The sequence below is a fragment of the Chionomys nivalis genome, chromosome 10, assembly GCF_950005125.1.
Source record: "Chionomys nivalis chromosome 10, mChiNiv1.1, whole genome shotgun sequence".
Lineage (NCBI taxonomy): Eukaryota > Metazoa > Chordata > Mammalia > Rodentia > Cricetidae > Chionomys > Chionomys nivalis.
The window spans coordinates 16,462,810-16,484,678 of record NC_080095.1 but is presented as its reverse complement, the minus strand read 5'-3'; the positions used below and the strand labels follow the sequence as shown (position 1 = coordinate 16,484,678).

At 40.1% G+C, this 21,869-nt stretch overlaps 1 protein-coding gene across 1 annotated transcript in view; it reads left to right on the top strand.

The window, feature by feature from the left end:
- Rcor1 (REST corepressor 1) overlaps positions 1-21,869 on the top strand; it is a 93,251-nt gene that overhangs the window by 36,299 nt on the left and 35,083 nt on the right. Inside the window, exon 3 of the mRNA XM_057782495.1 lies at positions 12,214-12,297. Within this exon, the coding sequence (XP_057638478.1) occupies positions 12,214-12,297 (84 nt within the window). The remainder of the gene's footprint in view (positions 1-12,213; positions 12,298-21,869) is intronic.

The following is a 21,869-nucleotide window of genomic DNA, read 5'->3' as shown; positions in this document are numbered from 1 at the left end:
GGGTACTGCTCCCCTTCTGGAACTTTTCAGTGGTTAGCTCCCTGTACCCTTTATCAATTCAACATTTATGAAACACTTGTAGTGTGACAAATTCTAGAGATGCCATGGCTAAGGACTAGGATTTAACAGTGGAGGCAGAAAAAAATAATTGGTATTATTTATGAGTTGTAACTAAACACTCACCAGGCATGTAACACTTTTTCTATCCTCACAAACCTGGGCAAGGTTTACATCATGCTTACTGCTTACTGTTCTTTGTAGACAGCAGAGTCCTCCAATGGCTCATGATAAAAGTCTGAATGGGGATAAAGATATCCCTGTGTTGTATAAATACAGAGAGGCTGTGTGCGTTTTGTGTGTGTATGTGTGTGTGTGTTGGCCTGGGCTGGGAGGAGATCAGACACTAAAAATAATGATCCTCAAGTCTGTCATAGTTGGTGGTTACAACAGGGAGGAAGAAATTGGCAAGAAGAATTGATTGCAGTAGGAGAGAGAGAGCCAAGCATGAGTGGAAATAGACTGGTAGGACTGGGTACCTCATGTACCTAAATGCATGGGGAGATGACAAGGAGATTTCCTTTCCAACCTTCAGTTAACCTTTTATAGATAATATAATGTATAGTTATTATGTTATATAATATACTATATAAACAGTTCTAGATTTACAGAAAAGCTACAAAGATAGCATGGGGAATTTTTTTTTCTTCGAGATGGGGTTTCTCTGTGGCTTTGGAGCCTGTCCTGGAACTAGCTCTTGTAGACCAGGCTGGTCTCGAACTCACAGAGATCCACCTGCCTCTGCCTCCCGAGTGCTGGGATTAAAGGTGTGCGCCACCACCACCCGGCAATCAGAAGTTTTATAGGGTGTTTGGGGTTGCCTTTCCCCCTCATTACTAGATTGTGGTTGTGGCTTTGAAGGAAGAAGACCACAGAGGAAAAGTGTCCCTGTTTTTTCCTTAAAAGAGATGTATTGTAGAAGTACCATGAATACATTTTATTTAAGTTTTTTTTTTTTTTAAGTGTGTGTCTGTGTGCATACCCACAGAGGTCAGGAGAAGAGCTCAGATGCCCTGGGATTGGAGCTATAGATGGTTGTGAGCTGCCATGTGGCTTCTAGGAACTAAACTTGGGTCCTCCGGAAGAGCAGCTAGTGCTCTTAACTACTGTGCCATCTCTCCAGCCCCTATGAGTGTATCTTAAGGTGAAAACCCAAACAATGGGGAAGCATATACAGCTAAATTACAAATTTTATTTCTTTGTCTCAGTCCAGTAGCCCTCTTCTTGTCATGGGAATTTATTGGTTTTTCAAAATATTTTTTAAAGCAAATTTTAGTATTGTCTTTAATTTTATATTTTTAAAATAAGTGTGTTACAGTGTCTCGTGTGACTTAAGTTTTCCTATCTCTCCCCTACCCCCACCCTGCACTCTCTCCTGAATACTTGAGCTCATTACTGAGTGAACTACCATGTCTGGCTTTTGTTTTTTACATTATGTTATGGTTTGTCTACATTTATTGGTATCTTTGCTTTTTAATGTAACTTAAATTTTTTTTCACTTGTGTGTTTGTCTGTGTATAAGAATGTGAACATGAGTTTTGGTACCATTGGAGGCCAGAAGAGATTGTCAGATACTTGAGCTGGAATTACGGGCAGTTGGGAGCCACCAGATGTGGATGCTGAGAGTTGAACTTAGTTTCTCTGCAAGAGCATTATGTGCTCTTAATTGCTAAGCCATTTCTCTAGCCCCAGTGTTTTTTAATTCATTCATGAGAAAAAGAATGTAAAAGCAATCATTCAGGTGTAGTGGCATGTGCCCGACATGTAGTCAGGAGGCAGAAGCAGGCAGATCACTTAAGTTGAGCATAGTCTAGTCTACATATAAGTTCCGGGCCAGAACTACATGGTGAAACACTCCCACCCCTAAAAAAGGCAATTAGAACCCATATCCCACGTTTTCTATTTGTTGTGTGTAGGTGCATGAGGGCACATGCTAGTGTGTTTGTTGTATGTACTTGTAAGTGTAGATATGTGCATGTGTGGCTGCCAACATGTGTAGAGCAAAAAGTTGATTTTGAATGTCTTTGTTCCATCATCTTTTATTTTTTTAGACAGTGTCTCTTTGAGACCCTGAAAATTCATCGATTTATCTGGATTGGTAGACTGGCTGGCCAGTGAGCTTCAGGGAGTCTGCCTGTTAACACCCTTTCCAGTGTTCCCGACAGATGCCACTGTGCCCTGCTTTTCATGGAGACTCTGGAGATTTGAACTCAGGTTTTCACACATGTGTGGCAAGCACTTTACTGACTGAGACTGAACGAGCCCCATTTTCTCATCCCCTGACTTTCAGTCTTATTTGTTCGTTCATTCATTCATTCATTCATTCATTCATTCATTCATTCATTGAGACAGGCTTTCTCTGTGTTGCCCTGACTGTCCTGGAACTCACGCTGTAGACAAGAAATCCACCTATTTCTGCTTCCTGGGTGGTGGGATCAAAGGTGTGTGCCACTACCGCCTTTTTTTGTTGTTGTTGTTGTTTGTTTTGCTTTGTTTTAAATGACATCTTTAGGCAGGTGTGAAGACATCTTTAATCTTAGCACTGAGGAAGCAGAGACCTCTAAATTTGAGACCACCGTTGTATACACAGTTTCAGGACAGCCAGCGAGGGCCACATAAAGACCCTGTCTCAAACAAGCAAACACATACAGCCTTTGGTTTTTCTAGGCATGGTTGTGCTACTTTAACCTTAGCACTTGGGAGGCAGAGGCAGGCAGATCTCTGTGAGGCTTCCAGAGCTACACAGTGAGACTATCTCAGAAACAAAAGACAAAAACCCCAAACAGCCAACCAGCCAAATTAAACAACAACAGCAACAACAACAACAAAACAGCTTTGTGGCTGGAGGTAAGGGTAGTGGTTTAAAGTACATACAGCTCTTACACATAGCACTATTTTGACTAATTCAAATTGCCTGTAACTCCAGCTCCAGGTGATGTGTTGGCCCTCTTTTGTCTTCATGAATACCCACATATGTTTGCACATGCACACACATAGGTACACACATGTTGATAATAAAATCTTTAAAACAGCAGCTTTATTGATATAATTCATTAACACAATTTATTTATCTAAATGTGGAATTTAGTCATCTTGATTGTTTTCACTGATCATGCAGCTGTTTGCCAGTGGGTAGAGCATTCAGAATATTCTTAGGCTGTGTGTGGTGGCACACGTTTAATCCCAGCACCCGGAGGCATAGGCAGAGGCAGGTGGATCTCTGAGTTTGAGGCCAGCCTGGTCTTCAGAGTGAGTTCCAGGACAGCCAGGGCTATGCAGAGAAACCCTGTTTCAAAAAATAAAAAAATTCTGGACTTAATAACAGTAATCTTGCATTTCTCCCATACCTCACAGTCCTTTGCAACCACTAGTCTATTATGTCTTTTATTTTTCTTTTAGATTAATTTCATGCATATGGTTCTTTTGTCTGTGTGTATGTATTTGCATGTGTGTGCCTAGTGCTTTTAAAGGTCAGAAGAGAGTATTGGATTTTCCTGAGACTGGAGTTACAGACAGTTGGGAGCTGCCATATGGGAGCTGGAAATCAAAAACTCCAGTTGTCTGCAAGACCAACAAGTTTTCTCCAGTCCTATTATGTCTTTATGATCACCTCTTCATATACTGTCAAATTTTGTTTTGTAACTTGCTATAATTTGGCATAATACCTTATACTTTTTTATGACAGTATAAACTATCTTATGGATGTACTACATTTTGTGTTTCCATTTGGTTAGTGGGCATTTGGGATCATTTTTGTTTCTTGCCTATTATTCATAATGGTACTATGACTATTTATGTACAAGTTTTCAGGTGGCTATATAGAGTGATCAAATGTTTTGAAGAATCAGTTCCACTTTATATTCCCAGTACTCCAGACAAATAACCTAATTTGAAAATGGACGCAGTGGCTGGTGCGATGACTCAGGAAGTAAAAGTGCTTGCCATGCAAGCCTGATGACCAGAGTTCAACCCCACTCACATAAAAGGGGAGAACTCACTCCAGAGTTGTCCTCTGACTCCTACTTGTGCTTGGTGGTACATGTGCCCATATGTGTTCCCCCAACATGGACATACATAATAATAATAAATAGTAAATCATTTAAAACTATAAATATGGAAATGTTAAAGAATTGAATTAGACACCTGTCCAGAAAAGATGTTCACAAATTGCCAGCGAATGCACCCACTATTTGTCATCAGGGAAATGCCATTGAGATACTACTTCCTGTTTACTTGAACCAGAGATCAGACAGTAACAGGTATTGGCCAAGATGGGGAGAAATAGGAACCAATGTCACTGGGAATATAAAATGGAAGTTGAGGGGCTGGAGAGATGTCTCAGTGGTTAAGAGCACTATCTGCTCTTCCAGAGGTCCTGATTCAATTCCTAGTAACCACATGGTGGCTCACAACCATATGTAATCAGATCGGATGCTAACACTGTGCACATAATAAATAAATCTTTTTAAAAAAAGGGAAGTTGATGTTCTCTTCCCAAACAGTTGACAAAATATGGCCCTATATGGCAGGACAATTACTTCATGGTTTCAAATCATAACCAGGAAATATGCTAGAAGGATATTGTAGGACTAAATGATTTCAAATTGAAAACACTGTGGTTAGAAAACATTGAACCAAACATTCAGAGCTTTGTTTCCCTTTTCTTTTCCTTTTTTTTTTTTTTTAAGATTTAGTTTTAGTTATGTGTCTGTGTGGGTATATTCACGTGAGCATACTTGACTGGAGAGTACAGAAGAGGGTGTTGGATCCTTTAGAGCTGGGTGACAGGCAGTTGTGAACCACCGAGTATAGGAGCTGGAAGCCCAACTTGAGTCCATGCAAGAGCAGTACGTGTTTTTAACTGCTGAGCCATTACTCCAGCCCAGTTTTACTTCATGTGTCCATATGTTGTGTATGTGTGCATGTTTTCATGGATGAGTGTATATATGTCCGTATGCACATGTTTATGTGGAGACTTTAAGTTGACATCAGTGTCTTCCTTGATTATTCTTTTTTTTTTCTTGCTGATTTTTTTATTAATTAATTAATTTAATTATTAAAGATTTCTGCCTCTTCCCCGCCACCACCTCCCATTCCCTCCCCCTCCCCCAATCAAGTCTTCCTTCCTCCTCAGCCCAAAGAGCAAGCAGGTTTCTCTGCCCTGTGGGAGGTCCAAGGACCACCCACCTCCATCCAGGTCTATTAAGGTGAGCATCCAAACTACCTGGGCTCCCACAAAGCCATTACATGCAATAGGATCAAGAACCCATTGCCATTGTTCTTCAGTTCTCAGTAGTCCTCATTGTCCATTATGTTCAGTGAGACCGGTTTTGTCCCACGCTTTTTCAGTCCCCGGCCCTTGATTATTCTTCACCTAAAACTGAGGCAGTTTCTGTTGCTAAACTTAAAATTTAATGCCTAGCCTGGTTAGTCAACTTGCTCCAGGGATTACAAATGGCTGTCACTCTTTTATATAGGTTCTAGAGATGAAGTTCCAGCTTTCACACTTGTACAACAAGCACTTTGTCCACTGAGCCATTTTCACAGCCCCTTAAGCAGGAGTTCTTAAAATCACACTGATCAAAATTCAATCTAAAGACATAATAATGGGCTGGATAGACTCAGTGGTTATAAGCACTGGCTGCTCTTTTATAGAACCCAAGTTCAATTCCCAGCACCTGTATAGCAGCTCACAACTGTTTGTAATCTTATTCCCAGGGGATCCAGCACCCTCTTCTGCCTTTGTAAACACTGAATGCATGTAGTGTGCAAACATGTAGGCAAAACACACCTCTACACAAAATAACAGTGAACTATTTTTAGGTAAATATATAGTAATTATTAACTTTAATAAATTAATTGATACTTTTATCGTGAGGAATTATAGTAGGAAAATAATTACAGTCTTTGGCTTCTTTGTGTAGCTCTGACTGTCTTGGAACTAGCTCTGTAGACTAGGCTGGCCTCGAACTCACAGAGATTTGCCTGCTTCTGCCTCCCAAGTGCTAGGATTAAAGGCATGTGCCACCACCATCCAGCCATACAGTAGTTTTTAAAATCTGAGTGGAGGTAATTGAGTGTTGGCTGGCATTGGGTGCTATGATAGGCACAACTCAGTATACACAGGATGGGAGTTCAGATGCAAGACTGCTTACTGTGATGTCACATGATGCACATGGGCTAGCAATACAGAAACACCTGGTTCATTACATGTTTGAATTTCAATTGATTTCTGGCTATTGTATGTTCAGAAACCATTTTATTTGCTAAACTTTTAGAGACCCTGTCTTAAGAAGCTGGGAAAGGCCAATTTTACTTTAATATTTGTAAATAATATTGCTATAATATATACTTCCTTTAACTTGAGTTTTGTAATGAAACTGGTGTAGAGTTAATTTTTGTCTTTAATTCCTTAAGATTCCATAGTTTATTTCATACCTGTCAATGAAGATTATTTTTCTATATTTTGTACTATAACAAGTTCTATAGTTACTATCCTAATGAGTCAAGGCTTCTTTGAGAGTTTGTATGCACATGTCATGTGTGTAGATATTTGGAGGTCTATTTTAAGGAATTTATCTGACTGGGGAACTGACTGATTTGAATCTGTAGGGCAGTCTTAAGGGAGGAGTTGATTCATCATCCTCAGTACCTTCTCCCAATATCCCAGTATTTTCTCATAGACCAGACTTTCAGTGGACTTTATGGAACATAAATTCTTTTGTGGGTGTAGATATTAACCTAATCTACCTAATACTTTATAGCAATACCTACTTCACCCCACTAAGGATGAAGAACCTGGGGGAAGGCTTGAGCTGAGGAAAGTAAGGCCAGCAGAGGCATAGTCAATACCCCACAAAACTAACCAGTACATACCAATGTTCATTTGAAGCCCTCTTAGTGTGTCTAGGCCAGGGCTTTGAAGGTTTACAAGCTCCGACACTATTTATACATATACCAAATGATGCTGTAGAAGGTGTTCTGCTTTTGTTTTTCTTTGAAATGCTTATTAAGATGCAGTCATCTCTGTAGGTCTGACCAGCAGTGTGACACCCTTGCTATGTGTCGTGCATTTAGGTGAGGAGTTGCTAGGGCGCATTTATTACCCAATGTCAGTTCTTGTAAGATAGCACTTGCACACTGCACTTCCTGTCATTGGTGTAAGCCTTCTCTCTCTTGGTGCAGCTATTGGTAATTTCTGCTTTCTTGTGCTCCTTCTTGTTCCAGGCAGGTCTGAGTTTATTTTGAATCTCCTAATACTTGACATCTACTAACTGGAAACAACAGCCTTAGAGTTAGCACCTTTAGTGTACCAGTTTGTATCTAGAAATAGTGGTAAGTGCCTTCTTTTCATCTTACAGTTCCTCAGTGTTCATAAAGCAGAAGGATGAACTTCTGTTATCTTTGATCCCTTCAAGAAACAACTGTATGACTTTCTTTCTTCCCTCTCTCCTACCCTTCTCTCTTTCTCTATAGCTTGAACTCATTATATAGCCCAGGCTGGCCTCAATCTCATGTTGATCTTCATGCCTCAGCTCAATGCTGGAGTCCTTGAGCTTTTCTTAATCCTCCCTCACCTGGAAACCATTGGTCTCTGCGCTCTCTCTCTCTCTCTCTCTCTCTCTCTCTCTCTCTCTCTCTCTCTCTGTCATTTTGCCATTTTCTAAATGCTGTATGAATAGAGAAGACAGCCTTTGGCCTTGACTTCTTGTCTTACTTTTCTATTTTAACCATGACCAAGGCAATTTATAAAAGAAAATATTTAATTGGGATCTTTCTTACAATTTCAGAGGGTGAGTCCATAACTATCATGGCAGGGAACATGATGGTAGGCAGGCAGGCATGGCACTGGAGCAGTAAGTGAGAGAGCTTAAGACTTATCCACAGGCAGGGGCAGAGAGAGTGAGTGAGACTGGGCTTGGAATGGACTTTTAGAACCTAATGCCAACAAGGTCACACTTTCCAATCCTTCCTAAAGAGTCCACCAACTGGAAACCAAGCATTCAAATTTGGTCCTGTGGAGGCCATTCTCATTCAGACCATCACATTTCTTTTCTTCAGTTTTTATCATGAAGACAGAACCTTGTGCAAATGAATAGCTACTGCTTATTTTTATTGCTGTGTACTAGCTTGCTGTATGAAAATACTGCCATTAGCTCATTTCTCATAGATAATTGTGTGTTTTCTAGTTTCTGGTGGTTGTGAATAAAGCTTTTTTAATGTATATGAGTGTTTTGCCTGCATGTATGTCTCTGCATCACGTCGTCAAAAGAGGGCATCAGATCTCCTCTAACTGGAGTTAGAGAGGATCATAAGCCGCCATATTGATGTTGGGAATTCAGCCTGGGTCTTCTGGAAGAGCACTAAGTACTCAGAACTACTGATCCATCTCTCTAGTCTCACCTCCTAAATTCCATATTTTGATTAACAACCTTTATTCTACGAAACACACTGTTGAGAGATATACTGCATACTTAAGAAAACATTTGCATATTCATATCTAATATAAGTCTGCATAAAGAATTCTCATAAAAATAATTCAATAAACCATTTTTTAAAAAAGAAAATGGGCTAAAAGTCTATAAACAGTTATATCACCAAAAAAAAAAAATACAAGTAGCATGTCATGAAAAGCTATTCAGTATTACTGAGCATCAGAGAAACTTACACATTAAAGTGTGAATGCACTGTGGGTGCACTGTGTGGCTGCACTGTGGGTGCACTGTGTGGGTGCGCTGTGTGGATGTGCTGTGTGGATGCGCTGTGGGTGCGCTGTGTGGATGCGCTGTGTGGATGCACTGTGTGGATGTGCTGTGGATGCGCTGTGTGGATGCACTGTGGATGCGCTGTGTGGATGTGCTGTGTGGATGCACTGTGGATGCGCTGTGTGGATGCACTGTGGATGCGCTGTGTGGATGCACTGTGGATGTGCTGTGTGGATGCACTGTGGATGTGCTGTGTGGATGCACTGTGGATGCGCTGTGTGGATGCACTGTGGATGTGCTGTGTGGATGCACTGTGTGGATGCACTGTGGATGTGCTGTGTGGATGCGCTGTGTGGATGCACTGTGGATGCACTGTGTAAAAGTGAGGACTCAGTAGTCCCCAAGCCAAGCTTCTGCTCTTAGGACTGGGGTGCTCTTCTGGGTATTGCACCAGGATGTGACTGGGAGAGAGCCTTGAGTGTGGGCAAGACCTCCCAAGGGCTGGGCAGAGGGAGACTGCGGATACTCTGAGCTTGTGATTTGGTTGGATATGAGCCTTGCTGATGGCAGGCATTAGACAGTGTGTGTTAGGTGAGCTGTGTGTCTGTGGGGGTTGGGAAGTTAGTAGTCACAAACACAGCCTGTTTAATGCTGGACTTGAGTCACTCATTGCTGGTGTTGTCGCTGACAGTATCTATAGCCTTAGTATCTATGTCTAGGCAGATGGCCCAGAATTGGGAGGCAGAGGCAGGTGGATCTCTGAGGCCAAGGCCAGTCTGGTTTATAAAGAGAGTTCCAGGACTACACAGAGGAACCCTGTCTCAAAAAACTGAGCGAGAGCGAGAGAGAGAGAACTATGCCTAGCCATGTCTGTAGTCCCAGCTATAAAGTGTCTGGTGGGTGCAAGATGCTAGGTTCAATGCCTAGTGTCTCCAGATAGGGAAGTAGTTTTCCAGCTCGCAGCAGTGACACAGTAGGTGTTGGAGATCTAAGGCTGCTGACTCCTGCTCTGTTCTGATACATAGCTATCAAATTGAGATTAAGAACAGTGGGCTGTCTTATATATTATGGTTCTGTTATCATATCTAATGATACTTTCCTTAAAGCAAATTTGTGTCTTTTTTTCTATGTGTTTTTCTAAAAGTTGTATAATTTCTTGTTCATTTATAGAGTCCTTATTTCCAAGGTACATTTTGAAATACTCATTCAACTCTCCTTCTCTTTCTCCCTTCTTGCTCCCATTTTCTCTTTCTGTCATAGTCTCAGTCTGTAGCTCAAATTTGTGGCAATTCTCATGCCTCAGCCTTACAAATGCTAGTATTGTAGGTGTGAGCCACCATCACCATTTTTGTTTGTATTGTTTTGATACAGGGTCGTACTATGTATCCTTGACTGACCTGGAGCTCACTAAGTAGACCAGGGTGGCCTCAAGCTTTTCAAGAGATGTCCTCCTGCCTCTGCCTCCTTCAAGTGCTGGGATTGAAGGCTTGACAACCGTGTCCACTTTAAAGTTTCTGTTACCTTTTTTTTTTCTCAAATTGTTCTAGATTTGACTAGTGGAAGTTAGAATCTATTTTTCTTTAAAAATCTTATTTTGTGGTGTAACAAAAACATTCTAGGGTCATCTTGTAATCTTGTGAGCCCTGAAATAAAACATTTTTTCAAGATATCTTAGTTATGCTGGGCGGTGGTGGCGCACGCCTTTAATCCCAGCACTCGGGAGGCAGAGGCAGGCAAATCTCTGTGAGTTCGAGGCCAGCCTGGTCTACAAGAGTTAGTTCCAGGACAGGAACCAAAAAGCTACGGAGAAACCCTGTCTCGAAAAAAAAAAAAAAAGATGTCTTAGTTATTTAATTGGAAACATGTTTAGAAGTCCCATCTGGGAGTTAATGTGTTTAGTTTTAACTTCCTTTAAGGAAGACTTTCTCAGTGGACAGATGGGAACTAAATGTGTTGATGCACATGTACACAAAGCTCTAATTCTTTTGGTGATAGAACTCATGAGTGCATGTGGTTACCAACAGTTTCTGCCCACCACCGTGGGATTCTTTTTAAGAGCCTCCCTTTTCTATATTTGTGACTCTTCTTTAGCTTAACTATTTTGAGGTTCATTCATGTTCTTTTTGTTTGTTTGTTTTTGTTTTTCAAGACAGAATTTCTCTGTGTACTTTGGAACCTGTTCTGGAACTCTGTTCTGTAGTCTGGGCTGGCCTCTGCCTTCTGGGTGCTGGGATTAAAGGTGTGCACCCAGCTCATTTGTGTTCTGTTAGTTGCATTTCATATTGCCACTGTCAGTACAGAGAGTTTCATTTTCTCCACATTATCACCAAACTTGGGCATTTTGTACTTATATTTTTGGTTGTGAGCTTAGCCTTTTAGCGGCTGCACCATCTCTCCAGCCCAGATTTTGTACTTTTAGTAAGCATAGTAGTCACTTATGGAGCTTTAGTTTGCCTTTCCCCTCATCTATTGGCTTTTAACCTTGCCCTCCCTCCTTTACTCTCTTTCCCTCTCTCTCTGGTTGGTTGGTTGGAAGGTTTTTTGTTTTGTTTTGTTTAGTTTTTTAATCAGATCTGACCTAACTGTATAGTTCTGGCTGACTGAGAACTTCCTCAGCCTCCCAAATGTTGGGGTTGTAGGCACATGACTTTTGCTAAACACTTTCTTTGTTGATAATATTGTTTTGGCTTGAATGTTTGTCTACTCATGCTAATATCTATAAGGCTAGTATATTGGGCAGTGGGCTTTTTTTTTTTTTGGTTATTCAGAATGAACATTTTTATAAACAGAATTATTTAAAAAGGCATTCTGGGCCAGGTGTGCGGTACGTATTTTTAATCTCAACACTTGGTAAACAGAGACAGGTGTATTTCAAGACCAGTCTGGTCTACATAGCAAGTTCCAGACCCTTCAGGAATACATACTGAGACCCTGTCTCAACAAAAACAAAATTAAAAATATATATTCAAAGGTACATGTTATTCCATCTCTGTTTGTCACTTTTTCTTTATCCTTTAGATCAGTGGTTCTCAATGCTGCGATCCTTTAACACAGTTCCTCATGTTATGGTGACTCCCACAATAAAATTATTATATTGCTACTTCATAAGTGTAGTTTTGATATTGTTATGAGTCATATGCAGGATATCCAGGGTGGTCTTAGGCGACCCACACGAAAAGATCATTCAACTGTCAACAATAGTTGCAGCCCCCAGGTTGAGAACTGCTGCTTTAGACTCTTGGTTCCTTCCCCATGTAAGTCATTCTAGTGGATTTTATGAATTTCCTAAGACACTTATAAGTTATTTTATTCATTATTATTGTAAGGGTATAAGGTAAAGGGTAGGTGATGTCATTATTCTAAGGTTAGAAGACCAGAGTAGTGGTGGTATTTACTGCTTATTACAGTTACTAACTTATAATAATACAGTTTTTATTTTCTTTCTACTAAGCCAAACTGGCAAGGCGCAGTCAAGAACGAGACAATCTTGGCATGTTGGTCTGGTCACCTAATCAGAATCTTTCAGAAGCAAAACGTAAGTCTTGAAGCTCCTTTATTTCTCATTTTCTTAGATAATGCAAAATCCTAAAGGCATTGTTGTAACTCAGAATTTCTCTATTACAGCTCTCTCACAGTTTCAAATAGAGTGTAGAAGTATATATATATTTTAATTTTACTATGGCCAATTTAAATATTATCCAGCCTGTGATTTTATTTTCCTTAACAATTTCCTGAATTCTGTGTAAGGTAGTAATGAGTGTGACTAAGGACATTGGATCAGAGTAGAAAGGGCTGGAGAGATGGCTCAGCAGTCAGAGATCACTTGCAGAGGACCTGGTTCCAGGGATCTAATGACTCCTTCTGACTTCTGTGGTGCAAACATACCAATAGGTGAAACATTCTAGCACAGAAAATAACAATGAAATGTGTAGCCCCTCAGCTGGGAATGCATAGAATGAACCCAGGGTTCACAGTCCTAGGCCAGTACTCTACCAGTGAGCTGTACCTCCAGCCTAGCTTTATTAGCAATGTTACTGGCACATACCCTGAGTATACTAACCTTTGCTTTGGAGAGGGAAGAATAGAGAGGTTCTGTTAAGGATATTAATTGTATTTTCTGTCTATTCATGTTACCTTTCTTTAAAAGTTTTTTTAAAAGATTTATTATGTATACAGTGTTCTATATGCCTGCAGGCTGGAAGAAGGCACCAGATCTCATCTTCGATGTTTGTGAACCACCATGTGGTTGCTGGGAGTTGAACTCAGGACCTTTGGAAGAGCAGCCAGTGCTCTTATTAACCTCTGAGCCATCTCTCCAGCCCTTCATGTTACCTTTTAAGACTAATTTTTTAATCTACTGTATTACCATAATTCCTTGCTGTGTGAAGGCTTTATTTTCATTATAACAAAGAAATAAAACAAATTCTTCTTTTGAGAAATTTTCAGTGGAGTTTATGGATGGCATTTATGGAGTTTGTTAACTGCAATCACACATCACAGTTTTTGGTATTATGCACATCTGGCCTGGAACTCACCTGCTGAGATTAAAGGTGTGTGCCACCATACCCCGCCTTAGCATTTCAGATCCTTATCATGATACATACGTATGTTTTGTTTTTCATCCTTCTTACAATGATCTATAAAATCAATTCATGTCATTTTGAACGTGCTCTTTCTTACAGAGCAGAGGAAAAAAAGAAACTGAAAAATCTATCTCCTTTTAATCTGTAAAGCTTTGTTTCCCTAAGTCAGTCTGCTTCCTCGAGATTCTTAGGCACCCAGTGTACCTGTCTCCCTTACTGTTGGAGTTGTTTTACTTTCATGTGATTTGATTCTGGAAGTCTTGCTTCATCTCAGTTGCCCCCTGGATGCCCATGGAGTAGAGCAAGAACTTCTGAGCCTTATGCCCAACATAGCACATGGTTATGCTGCCCATGTCATGCAGCTTTCACCCTCCATAGTAGCACAGGGGAGTTCTCTAAATCTTGATTGTAGAAACTTTCCACAGCTTAAGAGACAAGGAATGAAATAAGAGCCCAAGGTCAATGACCAGCTATGTGCTGCTCTAAACCTGCTCCTCTGAATCCGAGCTCCTAGATTTTTGTTGTTGTTGTTTATTTCATTTTTGGTGGGATTTTGTTTTGTTTTTTGCAGGGCTTGGAAGCCTAGCCTTTAACAGCTGAGCTAGTCTCTCCATCCACTAGGGTTTCACTGTGTAGACCAGGCTGGGATCAAAGGTGTGCACGGCACCCTCACTCCTGGCCTGTTCCGAGTCTTGATTCTCTTTCATTCACAGTACTTCTTCTAGTTCAGGATTATTAATATAATACCTTTAATACCTTATAATAATACCTTTTTTCTTTACCTCACCCCTTTCTTTCTTTCTAATTAGCATCTCTTGTATCTTGACATTACATGCTAGAATCTTTGCGATCAGAATTTAACTTTAATATTTATTCTTACTAGACATGCAAGAAAACCACTGAATATATAAAGTTAATATCTCACCCCCTCCCCCAAGACTGAAACTTGCTGTGTAACCTAGATTGGCTTCAACACTGGAATCCTTTTGCCTCAGCCTCCTGAGTAGTGACCTATAAGTGTGCACAGAACACCTGGTTGAGATTTTTAAACACCAGTATTGTGTAAATTGAATTTCGGTTTCACTGTTAAGCTCTACTCAGTATTAGCTAAAAGTTGAACTTTAAAAATTAAACTGGTGGTGGTGCACACCTTTAATCCCAATACTCAGTGGATACAGGAAGATCTCTGAGTTTGAGGCCAACCTACTTCCTAGAGGGAGTTCAAGGACAGCCAGAGCTATGCGGAGAAAACCTGTGGGTAGGTGGGGTAGAAACACACAAACAAAAGCTAATCTAAAAGTAACAATTCTGCCTACTGTTATTTAGAAGACACAGAAAAGAAAACCAGAAAAAAAAATCCATGTTTCTTATTCAGAAACAACTGCTTAGTGTTAGAATGTTTCTGTAAATCATTTTTTAAAAGATTTATTTGTTATGTATACAGTGTTCTGCCTGCAGGCCAGAAGAGGGCACCAGATCTCATTATAAATGACTGTGAGCCACCAAGTGTTTGCTGGGAATTGAACTCAGGACATGGAAGAGCAGCCAGTGTTCTGAATACCATCTCTCTAGCCCTCTGTAAATCTTTTTATCATGCACTACTGCACCCCCCACATGCACCTTATTTTTGATGGTGCTGAGCACTGAGCCCAATGGATTGTGTATACTAGATAAGTCTGTACCCCCAGGACATCCTCAGTTCTGTGCTCATTTATATTGAGATGATGGTATAGCATTTTCTGTACATGTTTCTGTATTCTGACCCCGACCATTTCCCATGTTGTTAAAATACCTTGTAAACCTTTAATTCCCTTTTAAGAAAAGTTTTTATTTTTATTTTTTGTGTGTATGTTTGCCTACATGTATATCTGTGTGTTATATGTGTACCTGGTGCCTAAGGAGGTCAGAAAAAGGTATTAGATCCTCTGGAACTGGAGTAACAGATGGTTGCCAGACACATGTAAATGCTGGGAACTAAACCTACATCTTCTGCAAAAATAGCAACTGCACTCAACTGCTGAGCCATTTTTTTAACGATGCCCCCCCAATACCCACTCCCCTCCCCCCTTCTCCCTCCCTCCTTCTCTCTTCTCGATAGGTTTCACACTGTAGCCTAGGCTGGCTTGGAATCCACTGCAAATCCCTGCCTTCTCTGTATCACCTTAAAACCTTTTTGTCCCTGTATTTATAATTACCAAACTTTTACCATAACTATGTATGGATATTCTATAGTTTATACATTTAACAGCAGAAACAGGCTGTAGAGATGAGTCAGAGGTTAAAAGTACTTGCTACTCTTGCAGAGGACTTGGGTTCACCCCAAATTTATTTTTTAGTTATTTGTATGCTGGCATGAGTTTATGTGTATTATGTATATGCAGATGCCCACACAGACCTGCAGATGACGTGGAATCCTCTAGACCTGGAGCTGCAGCGGGTTGGTTATAAGATGCCATGTGGGTGCAGGGAACTGAACATGGATCCTCTCTCTGCAAGTGCAGTAAATGCTCTTAACCATGGGGGCCCTCTCTCCTGCTTATAGCCACGTGCAACTTAATGTTTCCATAAACACATATATCATGCTCCCAAAGATGATAGATTCCTATTGCTTAGACCTTGTAGCCATTTTATTACTTGTGCATCCATTGTGATGCTGGTACAAATTTACCTACTATGCTGCCAGTTTTATGAGAGAGTAAATATATAAATGTATTAGAGTGACTTACAGGCTGCAATCCAACAATGGCTAGTTATGAATGGGATGTCCAAGAATCTGAGTTTTTCAGTCCCATGAGGAGGGTGTCTCTGCTGGTCTGCTGGAATCCAGAAGAAGGAATGGATGTACTGACTAGGTTAGGGCAAACAGGTGAAGAACAAACCCTCTTTCATTGTTCTTATATAGGCTTCCAGTGGAAGGTGTGGCCCAAATTAAAAGTGTGCCTTCCAGCCTCAAGGTCTGGATTACAAGTGTGCCGTCTATTTCTCGCTTATAGTTCATTCTAGTTATAGTCATTTGATAACTGTCACATAACACATGTTTGTAGTAGGCTTGTATACCATCTGGGTATGTGAAAATATACTCTGGGCTGGAGAGATGGCTCAGTGGTTAAGAACACTGGTTGCTCTTTCAGAGATCCTGAGTTCAATTCCCAGCAACCACATACATGGTGGCTCACAACCATCCGTAATGCAATCTGGTGCCCTCTTCTGGTCTGCAGGTAAACACAAATAATCTTTAAAAAAAGAAAAAACAAAACAAAATCTTCAAAAAACAGAAAGAAAATATACTCTGCATAAAACAAAACAAAAAAAAAGGAAAGAAAAAAACCTGGGTGTACACCTTTAATCCCAGCATGCAGGAGGCAGACACAGGTGGATCTCTGTGATTTTGAGGCCAGTTTAGTCTACAGAACGAGCAGGAGAACAGCTAGGGCTGTTACACAGAGAAACCCTGTCAGAGAGAGAGAGAGAGAGAGAGAGAGAGAGAGAGAGAGAGAGAAAAGAAAAGCTACTCTAGAATGACAGGGTAGACTAATGACTTAGTCTACTTCAAAGACAGAATAAGAAATTAATTGATTTACTTTATGTATGTGAGTGTTCTATCTGCATGTATGCCTTTATACTACAAGAGAGCATCAGATCCCACTACAGATGGTTGTGAGCCACCATGTGGTTGCTGGAAAATGAACTCAGGACCTCTGGAAGAGAAGCCAGTGCTCTTAACCACTGAGCCATCTCTCCATCCCCTGATTATATATATTTTTAAGACTAAAAAGAATTCGTAGGTTAAGGAGTAAATAAGTCATTTCTTCTTTTCTATTTTAAGGGGAAAAATTGGGCAAATTTTAGGTACATAGTATATTAAGCAGGAAGTCAAGACTATCCATATACACTCATAGCCTACCCTGCTGTAAAAATCTTTCACTTGTAGAGTTGGGGTGCATCTGCACGAATACATTATTACCACTCAGAGTACGTTGACAGTAGAGCTTTCTGCCGTGTTGTATACAATGTTGTTCAGAATAGCTTCACTGTGCTAAGAATCCTTCTTTTTCCTTTTTTCATTTCATCCCAACTGTTGACTTTTTATTGTCTCCATAGATTTGTCTTTTCTAGAATGTTATTGAGTTGTATTATCAGAATAGCTTTTTTAAGATCGATTTTGTTTGTCTCTCCCCACCACCCTTTCTCCCTTTGTGTAACTGATTGACCTGGAATTCACTCTGTAGACCAGGCTGGCCTTGAATTCTGAGATTGGCCTGCCCCTGCCTCCCAAGTGTTGGGATTAAAGGTGTATGCCAGTACCAGTTCTGGGTGTTTTTTCTCCTTACTCTGTAGTATTTTCATTCCTTCTTCCCAGCTCAAATTTATTCTCTTAGGTAAGCCCATTGTATGTGTAGCTTTCTACCATAATGTCTTCTTGGGGTTGTTTTGAGTGAGTTTTTTTTTCTTCTGTGAGGTTAATTTTTATTCATATTTTTGGTGGCAGTTTTACATGTTTGGTAGTGTTCCAGTAGTAAAGAATCTGGGAAGTTTGCACTCCATTGTCAATGAGGAAATGAACTTTTTTCCCTTGCCTTTTCTTTTTTTTTTTTTTAATATTTATTTATTATGTATACAATATTCTGTCTGTGTGTCTGCAGCCAGAAGAGGGCATCAGATCTCATTTCAGATGGTTGTGAGCCACCATGTGGTTGCTGGGAATTGAACTCAGGACCTTTGGAAGAGCAGGCAGTGCTCTTAACCTCTGAGCCATCTCTCCAGCCCCTCCCTTGCCTTTTCTTATCAGATGTCTTTAGTCTCATAGGTAGTTAGTTGTCAATTTAGGATTAGATCTTAGGTCTCTAGACTACATTTACTACACACATCTGCTTTCATGTGTGTATAATTAAGTGCTTAAAACATTACTAATATTTCACAAGTTGCTTTGGGTTATGTCTAAGTAAAAATCATTTAGTGGGAGATGCAGCCTGTGGGATGTGTCGAGAAAATGTGCCTTATAGAGACACAGTTGGAGAAGAATAAATAATTCCTAGGAGCATAAACAAGAACCACAGAGTTGAAACACTACTCCATTAATGAACATATCACTTGAGAAACAGTGATTTGATATGTAAGGGACAAAGCGTGAGTGTCATTTACAGTTTGCTACGGTCTAGTGAGAATTAAAGAGCGGCAGCTTGTTAGACTTAAATGCTCACTAGTTAGAAGAAGGGTATTTGAGCCTTAACCTATTTGGCACCAAGTATCTTCTGTATTCACTCAGTTGTGATGATTTCCTTGATCACCAGAAGTGCCTCTTCCTAGTGGAAAGACTCTGAGTGTTTTTAGAGAATAGTTGAAATGTGAGTAGGAATTTGCTAGCTGGACAAGGGGAGAGGAGGGCATTTGTATCAAGGATTGAGACAGAAATATAATGCTTAATTTGCAGACTGTCTTGTCTGAAACACGCTGTCTTTGAGACAGTGAGAAGTAAAACAGCCGGGAAGCAGGTGTTGATATGAGATGGGCATGGTAGATCAGTGTCTAAAAGCCCTTGCTGAGTAAACTTGACTACCTGAGTTCAATCCCTGTAGGCGGATATTTCTGTCCTTCCTGCCAGCTCCCAGATCATGACACAGAGACTTGTTAATTACAAAAGCTTGACTAATAGCTAAGGCTTTTTCCTAACTAGCTCTTATAATTTAAATTAACCCATATTTTTATTGATCTACCTTCTACCATGTAGCTTTTACCTCTATCCCATTTTGTGTGTCTAAACCGCTCCAAGTTTAGTGTGTCTGGCTCCTGGCGACGGCACCCTTCTCTCTTTCTGGCTTTCCCACCTATACCTCCTGACTAGCTAATGGCTTTTTAGCTTTTTATTAAACCAATCAGAAAACACCTTGGCAAAGACACATCTTTACAGTGTACCAAAAGATTATTTCACACCAAATCTCTGGATACCACAGTGCAAGGACAGAATGACAAACTCGTAGACGATGTATTCTGACCTGCACAGACATGCTGCGACTTGAGCACATACACATACACTCACAGTAATAGTGATGAAAGGTGGGAGTGGATGAGAGATCCCTTAAAGAATTTTTAGCTGGAAATGATAGTCGTTACCATTAGGAAGTTCTTGATGGCTTGTGATTTAGAAAAGAAATAGATACCGAGGAGTAACCCGAGCTGTTGAAGGTCAGAGAGGTGGTAGCTCTAACCCTGCCAGTACCTAGGATGCAAGGTTAAAGTTCAAGAAGTCGAACGTGTAGTGCCAGGAGCCTTTGAACTTTTCAGAAGTGGAGACCACACAATTGTGGAGTGGGTAGGTGTTCCTTAACATAACTAGTGCGTACATTCTGTTTATACTATGCCGTTGTCTGTGTACTCTTTACCCACTTCTGGGCATCATCCTTACACTTTTGGCTACCCTGTCTTCCAGACTTGTTGTTAATTCCCACGGGGTTTCCCACCCCACCCCCGAGTTCCTCTTTGTTGGCATGTTTCATACTGCTCCTGTGCTTGCGTGCAAACCTGTCAAGGTTTGGATTTGGCCCGTGAAAGCAAGATAGATGCATTAGTAACATTAAGTTCTCATAGATCCGTGCACACTGCACACCAAAAAGACTTGAGTTCTTTTTGTTTGTTTTGGTTTTTTTGATACACTATATGTACATTTCTACTCTTGTTTAAGGTATTATGTTTATGCAGCTTATTTAAAATGTAATGTATAGTTAAGAAATACAAATTAAAAATCATCTGTAATAGTAAAACTTATAATCATGTTAGGTTTTCTAGATATGCAGAGTTATATTTCAGATGGATAGGTATTCGTCAAACATTTCAAAGACATACAGAATATCGCATTTAAAATGTTTTAAGAACTTAGATTTTTCTTGACAGTGAGAGACATGTCCTCCTGGCAGCACCAGTTACTTCAAGAGGATGATGGGCATCAAAGAAGCTCTTTATGGAGTTTGCTTTCAGTGTGGCAAATATAACCATTTAGGGCAAGAAATTGTTTTTGTCTGGACTGCTTGACAATATGCTGTATAAACTGGACATGCAGGACCCGCAGGAAAATGACTGCTGAACAGTCATTGAGGGTTCCTGCTTCATGGAAAAGTCTGCCAGATACTATGGGCCTGTAGGCTGTAGATAGATGTCCCAACATTACAGAAGAACTTTGGGTAACTGTCTAGGCAGCGAGATATCTCTGTCATTTCTAGAGTTTTGAAAGTTGCTTACAATGCACTTCCCAGTTACTTATATAATAATATAGCCTTCTAGGGCCTTTGGAGCTGAAGACTAGATAGTTATAATTATAGTTTTCCTTAATTGTGATAAAAAATAAATTAGATATGAAATTTTAGACTGACAAAGATAGGACAGATGGTAGAATATTTTCTTTTTTTTTAAATATATTTATTTATTTATTATGTATACAATATTCTGTCTGTGTGTATGCCTGCAGGCCAGAAGAGGGCACCAGACTCCATTACAGATGGTTGTGAGCCACCATGTGGTTGCTGGGAATTGAACTCAGAACCTTTGGAAGAGCAGGCAATGCTCTTAACCTCTGAGCCATCTCTCCAGCCCCTAGAATATTTTCTTTAATTTTATCAAATACAAAAAGACTAAATATTGTAACTAGTTCTTGGTTGATAGCCATTTTGTTTTATGTAATTTTACAATGTTAAAGTTAAAACCTTCCTTTTTAATTAGATAGAAAAGGGGAGTGATGCAGGATGACCTTATATATGCTGTGGATATGGTTAATAAAGAAGTTGATTTGGCCAGTAGACAGGTAGAATAGAGCCAGGTGGGAAATCCAAGCAAAAAAGATAAAGGGAAAAAGAAGGCTGAGTAAGAGAAATGCCAGGAGTCGCCAGAGAAGCAAGATGTGAGGTAACATCACAGCCATGTGGCAGTACATAGATTAATAAAAATGGGTTAATTTTAAATATAAAAACTAGTTAGTAATAAGCCTGAGCAATAGTCTAAACAGTTTATAATTAATATAAGCCTCTGTGTGTTTATTTGGGACTGAACTACCGCAGGACCTGGTGGGATGGAAACTTCCAACTACATCTTCTGTTCTTACAGGGGACTTGGGTTTGATTCCCAGCACCTACAAAGACTCCCAACCATCCATATGATGGGTGTTATGGTCTCAAAAGGTCACACCAGATGAACAAGTGGTGCACAAACACACATGCAGCCAAAAAACTCATATACACAACATAAATCATAAAAGTCATTCTGTTGCATTATACATTTTCTGAACTGTTATAGTGTTGAATATTTTTTAATAATTTATTTTTATTTATATGTGGGGGCTTGGAGGCCAAAAGATGTCAGATTCCCTGAAGCTGGAGGTACAGGTGGTTATGAGCCTACCTACATGTGTGCTGGGAACCTAACTCAGGTTCTCTGGAAAAGTAGCAAATGCCCCTAACCACTGAATCATCTCTCCAGACCCATAGTATGTTTACCATTCTAAATTTTTTTTGGGGGGGGGGGGGCGGGGGGTGGTTTT